At 37.0% G+C, this 7,532-nt stretch overlaps 1 protein-coding gene across 1 annotated transcript; it reads left to right on the top strand.

The window, feature by feature from the left end:
- Positions 1-2,715: 2,715 nt before the first annotated feature.
- On the top strand, positions 2,716-6,983 carry LOC129297911 (auxin efflux carrier component 6-like). The gene is made up of 7 exons (XM_054936257.1): positions 2,716-3,146; positions 3,315-3,892; positions 4,975-5,185; positions 5,314-5,399; positions 5,516-5,673; positions 5,777-5,853; positions 6,622-6,983. Exons 1-7 carry the CDS (start codon positions 2,716-2,718, stop codon positions 6,686-6,688), a joined length of 1,608 nt encoding a protein of 535 aa, XP_054792232.1. The 3' UTR covers positions 6,689-6,983.
- Positions 6,984-7,532: the final 549 nt, after the last annotated feature.

Raw genomic sequence — 7,532 nt, 5'->3', positions numbered from 1 at the left:
ACGAATTGCCTATTGCCAAACCCCCCCAACTTTAAAGCAGTGCTTACAAAAGCACTTCGTACACTTGGAAATTCACGTTTATAGTAGTCATCGTGCGCGCGCGCGCGCGTATGTGAGTTTATCAACTCAGTTCTATCCTCATTGTCTGATTTTTGTGGATGGAGTGCTAATTTTTACAATTGAACATAAAATAAAGTTGGTGTGTTGAAAATAATTGCAGAGTAATCAACCATAGCCATACTGTATACGGGTAATAATCATGTACTTCTTCATTTTTCTTTATAAGTTATTTTTACCAATCTCATTAATATTAATACAAAAAAATAATAGAAATAAGAGTATATAAATTTTAAATATAACTATGTATAACAAATATAAAAAGTAATGTTATATTATTTTTCTCTCTATAAAGCTAATTTTAGATATAACTTTTATATATTATTTAAAAAATCATACCATAACTTATAAACAAACTTATAAACAAAATAAATAGATCCTGTAGAATGTGCCATATAAATAAAATTAATATATGTACGTATGTATATAATTCTTATTCATTGTTTGGAGTAAGCTACACAACTACGATATTGCAACGAAAGACTTGCCATGTATAATTGACGTCAAAGAGGCCAGGCAGTTAAAGAAATAGTTAAGAGATTTGGAATTAGGACGGTATGATTCAGAGATCATAAGAGGGAACAATGGAACACACGGCTGTCAAAACTCAAAAACCATTGTTCAGCAGACTGAAACGTACGATCTCCATTCATAAAGTTTCCGTCCTCCCAATCCTTATCTGTAAAACACGGAAAAGGTAAATTACTTTATCGCACGCAAATTAAACATTTTCCCTAGAAAGTTACAAAAATAATTCCAATTAAAATTTTAATTTACTTTAAAGAAAAGTTATTATTATTATACAAATAATATATAGATATTAAATTATTTTTATCAAAAAGATGTAATGTTTTCTTTTTTTATGGGTTAAAGTGTAAAATGTTTTTTTTTTTAAGTTGAAGTAATTTATTCTCAGACACAAAAAGTAGTTTAATTTTTAATTTTTAAAAATAAGGCAATTTTATTTTTCTGTGTAACTATTTATTAACCATTATTTTGACTTTATTTATCAGATAACTTTTTAAAAAAAAAAAAAAAATCCAGCTGAACATTGGCAGTTACTTTATTTGCCAGGTGTCATTATCGTCCCTCCTCAATCAGCAATCACTTTCATTTTCCATTTCCTTCTTCGACCCAGCAGATCGAGGTGCAGATGGAGGCCCCTCAATTTCCCTTTTGCAACTTGCTCCGATAACTTTCTTTCCTTTCTTCTAGGAGAAAACCCCACCGTCACTTCAAAGGTAACTGGTCCCTCATCACTTCAAAACTTCGCCTTCTTCACTATCGACTTGCCGATTTCTCCTCCTCCTCCAACTCTCTCTCTCTCTCTCTCTCTCTCTCGACCTTCTTCTCTCCACATTCCAGTTCTCCACCTTGTCCGGCAAAAACTCAAGACTGAGAGCCTCATTGACTCCCTCCTTGCTAGCCTATCCGGGTTTGAGACGCAGAACCCAGAAGGGAAATCGAGTGGCCCTGATGTTTGATGGGTTCAAATTGATGATGCTGGGTCGAATGGCACTGTGGTTTTGTGGGTTCAAATCGAAAGGCGATATGGATTGATGATGCTGGAGGTCACTGGGGTTGGTGGGTTTAGATTCATCGCAACGGGACTCTCAATGGACCCAATCGGACTCATCATTTCTCGATTGATAATGCTTCGTGTTCACTGAATTTTCTTGTCTCTGGGGTTTTGTTTTTTGGGGGAAAGATCTAAAAGTCCATGGTTTAAATTGTGTGTGCTGAGGATTCTCAAAAACCTTTTAGATTATTTTTACCTTTTAAATCCTTTTTTATTACTCATTGATATGTTTTTATTAAAATCAATCCTATCTAAAAGATGATTGGATATTAAATATAATATCTCTTTAATCAAATATTTAAATATTAATTCACTATATTTTAAAGAATTCATTCCTCTTCAACTAAACCCTACCCCATGAATGACATGGTGTGTTTTTATATATGGGGATGTTATGTACTCCTTTTATTTATAAGCAAAATCACATTTTAATAAGTATTTATTGTAATTTTTTAAAATTATTCTTCATAGACTTATGATTTTCATTTACAAGAAACAATTAATGCAGTCTTATTTTAATTAAATATAAGAACATTTTAATTTATTTTTTAAATTCCCATACACAATTAATTTGCCAATTTTCTTAAACGGCATGATGTATTTATTTTCTTAGTGTGAAAACGGAGGGAGTATGTTGTATTCGATTTAAAGGGATACATGGATGGAGCCTAGATTTTTAATACGATAAACGAGGCTGAGGATTGCGTAACAAATATTGCCATGCACGTTGAAAATGATTCAGTCATAGAAAGGAAAAAAAAAAAAAAACAAAGAAAGAAAGAAAGAAATATAGGAACAAACGTGCAACATTTCAATGATTAACCCTAACAACGAGTCATTGATGAAGCACTATATGCCAGTGCCAGGCTCAAAACTTATCAAGTTAATCAACAATGTTGGGGAGGGCAAAGCAGTACCGCGCAAGAAAAAAATGGCGCATATAAACCCTAGCTGACGCTATTCATCTTTATGATATATTACTACTACGATCCTTGGGTTTCAATATTGGCCTAAAAAAGATGATAACATGGGTTGATTTCTACAAAGTGATGAGTGCGATGGTGCCTCTATACTTCGCCATGTTGGTGGCCTACGCTTCGGTGAAATGGTTCAACATATTTAGCAGCGCCCAGTGCTCCGGCATCAATCGCTTCGTGGCGGTGTTCGCCGTCCCTGTCCTCTCCTTCCACTTTATTTCTCGCAACAATCCCTACCACATGGACTCTCAGTTCATCTTAGCCGACACTCTCTCCAAGCTCTCCCTTCTCTTATTCCTCTCTCTCTGGCTTTTCTTCTTCCACTCTGCAACCCTGGACTGGCTTATCACTCTCTTCTCTCTCTCCTCCTTGCCCAACACTCTAGTCATGGGCATTCCCTTGCTGCAAGCCATGTACGGCCATTTCACACACTCCCTCATGGTCCAACTCGTTGTGCTTCAATCTATCGTCTGGTATATATACCTTCCCATGCATATCCTTCTGCGTGCAATCTGATTAAAGCTGTATTTACCGTCTTGTCATCTCGCATGCCATGATAATCCTGTATATAATGTTACCATGAATAGGTATAGAGTATATAAAACATCTATACTTCAGAGAAATCACAGTTATAATTTCAGGTACACCCTGCTGCTATTCTTGTTCGAGTATAGAGCTGCCACTCTCTTGATTCGGAGCAAGTTTCCTGGACCGACAGCGGCCTCCATCGTAAAATTTGAGGTGGACGGCGACGTCATATCTCTGGACGGTCGAGACGTGGCACTTCGAACCGAAACCGAAACCGACAGCCACGGACGTGTTCGGGTCCGAATCCGACGATCCACGTCCTCTGCTCCTGACTCCACATTGTCTTCGCCCGCAGGCATCGCCACTCCCAGACTCTCCAACGCAGAAATCTTCTCCGACAGTACACCACTCCATCTGCTTAAGTCGCACCGCGTCGGTGCCCTAGAAGAAGTCAGATTCGGATACCCGACAGGGAGTCCTCGGTTAATAGAATACGCGACTTCGTCGGATGCTTGCTCTCTCCAAGCCACGCCACGGGGGTCTAACATTAACGAATTTGAAATGACGATGTCGAGAAGCCCGCGGTTATGGACGACGTCTCCGGCAAGATGCGGGAAGAGTTACCAAGAGTTGTCGCCGGCGATGTGTCAAGGCGGGGAGGGACCAGGATGCCAAGAAATAACCATGTCAGGTACGTATGTGTGGTGTTGTGTGCGGCGGTGTGTAACTTTTGCCTGTGTCGTTTAGGGGTTTGGGGATAGAACAACACAGTGTCGCTGTAATCGCATCGTTGGCATATTACTTTGGGATTAAGTCAAAATCTTAGGCATTGTAGCTGTTTCAGGTGTACCTTCTGTGAGTTGTGTCTCCAATATTGTCATGGTCATGTGCATTTTCTCCGACTATTTTCATGAGTTTTTTAGCATGGGTTCATCAAATTACAGTTCAAGTGCATTTTTTGTCTTCAGCTTTCAGATCTTGTTGCACCTCGTTGCTCGTTCTTTTTTTTTTTTTAAGTAGAAAGGGTTTTTCACTTTTCACAATGCATCAGTGATAACATTTTATTCATTGTTATATTATTATTTTTTGTAACGCCGACAAGAATTTTAGAATGATTTTTGTAGACAATATATATTTTTAATTGGGTAAAATATAAATTTAAATTTATAAACTTTGTTCACGTTTTGCTATTAGTTTTTATACTTTTTTTCAGTGTTTTTGAAAAAAATCTAAAATAATAAAAAACAAAAATAAATGGATCAAAAATATTGAAAAAAGATACAGAAATTAAAAGTAAAATGCGAGCAAAGTACAAAATTTAAAGTTATGTTTTTCCTTCTAATTATGTCAATCAAATTATATATAGTTTTGGAAAAGTTTATTACATCAATATCTTCAATGTTCAACGCCGTGTGTAGTTTCTTTAAGATCCTGTCTTTACTGGGAAGCTTCATTGATAGCGGCCATCATATGGAGACAGCACGTGTGTAATGATGAAGGCAGCGATTTTAATTAGTCCCTATAGCTGAAGGTTAAAATAAGCATACATGAAATAACCCTTACATCTATGATACCAAATCATATGCAACCTAGCTATACTTGAATTTCTTGAATGATAATGTTTCAAATAATTTACAAGCAATATTATTCCTTGGGGTGCGTGGGGTGCTGAAAGTTTTATTATTATAGCCTCGTCTAATGCTTTATTGGGAGTTTAAATTTCAATATAAATATTACTATATTAATATGTGCGCTATTCTGGGCTATTATTAGCAAAAGAAAAAGAAATTAGCTTCAGAGATATCACTAATATCCCAATGCTGGAGGAAGGAGGTCCCGTATATTCAGAGGGAACAAACCAGAAGATGCCGCGCGCTCTGGTAATGATGACACTTATACTTAAAGTTGTAGGAAGGAAACTCCTGCGGAACCCTAATACATATTCTAGCGTCTTAGGCTTGCTTTGGTCGCTCATCTCTTTCAAGTAAGTGACATCTATCAACCTACCCGTACATATTTTTGTGAGGAACAAACTTATATATATATATATATATATAATATAAAGTGATGATTTTATAAAAAAAATCATAGAAGGTGGATGTGAACATGCAGATGGAATGTAGGGATGCCTGGCCTGGTGAATTCGTGTGTGAAAATAATTTCGGACGCCGGCCTTGGGATGGCAATGTTCAGCTTAGGTAATAGGAACATACTGAAACATATGTTCAGAGTTAATTGTGTCTATCGGTTCATATAATTGCAAAATTAAAGTAGTTTTTTAGACGGTATTTACATGTGCTGTGCATGCAAGCAGGGCTGTTCATGGCACTTCAGCCTCGCATCTTAGCCTGTGGCACCAAAACAGCAGCCATGGGAATGTCCCTTCGCTTCATTTTGGGGCCTCTGGTCATTGCTGTTGCCTCCATTGCTATTGGATTGAGAGGACCCAAACTCCGAGCCGCCATTGTACAGGTTCATAATCATATTATCTACTTGTTTTATACCCAAGCACTCGTTTGTGAGTTTAATTGATTAAAGTGGTTATATTATAACTTAAGTTTTGGTTTCTCTGCAGGCTGCTCTCCCGCAAGGGATCGTGCCTTTTGTATTTGCAAGGGAATATGGTGTACATCCTGATATTTTGAGCACTGGGTACGTAAATTCAACCGTTTCTTATCATAATTCTTTCAAACCCTCGTCGTGGATTAAATCTAATTACCCAAAAAATTTCACTAAATTTTTTATTGGAAATATTATTAATATATAATGTTTTTAGTCATAGAGTGACAGGTGAATAACTTAGCTAGTTAGACATCAAAATTGGATTAAGTAAACTCTAATTTAAAATTTTTTTAATGTTTTAAAACGTGCACAGTCGCAGAATGAACGTCGCTTTAAAAAAAAAATTAAGCTTGAGATTAATCCCACAGAATTGTATATATCCTGCCACCGATCGGCGCACACAGGTTTTCTACTGCTGATGCTGCATTCATGACGTCACGACTCTGCTGTATCAAAAACGATGGAAACTAAATTAATGATATAACATTTGTATTTTGAACATACGTGGAGGATCAACGACATCGTCTAGAATGTGGCGAGGAGGATAAAGTTCGAAACGCGCGCGCGCGCACACACATATTTGTTGACACTCATCATATTAAATGCTTGACTTTTAATCAAACCCAGGCGTAATAATTAATTATTATAATTATAAGATGCGCCTGTCTGTCTCCAAACCGAATCTTTCAAATACTTTCTGTGGGAGCCACTGCTTACACATATATAATAGGGTCACAAAACTCGTGCGCGCTTTCATACATGGTGATTATTCACCTCTTCTAGACGATATTTTATTTGGAATATTTAATAATTAACCATAGCCAGCTAATCAATTTGGGGTTTCTTGTTAATTTGCAGGGTTATCTTTGGCATATTAGTGTCCTTACCAGTAACGCTGCTATATTACATATTTCTTGGCCTTTGAAGAGACCAAAAATATCTGCAGCTAGCTAAAGATGTCGTCCCTAGTGGTCAATAAAGCACCAGAAAGAATGGGTACTGTCACAGGCTCTGATTCCATGGGATCTGACGGGACCACAACATAGCATGTATAGCTAGCTAGGAGCCGTCCGAAGAATGCTTTGGCAGTGTCTCTGTGTGCGTGCGTGTTTATCTCATAATAGTATAGAGTGACAAATTATGGGTACGTATTTGGGTTTAGCAGTTAATTAACAAACATATATAAACTAAACCATATATATTATGAAGTCTTTCGATTATTGCAGTGTTGTCACCGGCAACAGAGAAGGTCTTGGGTAAAATTAGGTCTAATCAAAGGGCTCTGGCCATTACACAGGGAAGTAAGCGGCGACAATATTCATGTGCCTGGATCCAAAAGAAAATGGATTTTTATCATGATTGGTGATTAAAGTCGGGGGCGCTCCCCCCCACCCGGGGGAATTTTTTTTTTTTTTTTAGGTTGGAAGATTCTATTATGTTACATTTTAAACTTATGTTTCTTGAGGAAAAAATTGGCAGAAAATTGTTATTTTCTTAAAAGACAATAAAATAGATACAATCAGATGATGATGACTAATATGTGATAAATATTGTATTAAAAATAAGGCAAATGATGAAGAGAACATGGTGTGGGGAAGTTGGCCGCTGAGATTGGATCGGAGCTACTGGACGGCTAACATTTCATGTGTTTCGTAGCCGTTTGGATCTCCTTGATCAATTCTTAACAGCAGCCACGGAGCAGAATGAAGAACGCACATGTTTGGGGGTGATATTCTTTTTTTTTTTTAAAAAAAAATGGATAATAAGGC

The sequence above is a fragment of the Prosopis cineraria genome, unplaced genomic scaffold, assembly GCF_029017545.1.
Source record: "Prosopis cineraria cultivar Desert tree isolate PC_DT_omini unplaced genomic scaffold, ASM2901754v1 PC651, whole genome shotgun sequence".
Lineage (NCBI taxonomy): Eukaryota > Viridiplantae > Streptophyta > Magnoliopsida > Fabales > Fabaceae > Prosopis > Prosopis cineraria.
Note: the sequence above shows the minus strand (reverse complement) of the source record. Positions and strands in the feature narration are given on the sequence as shown.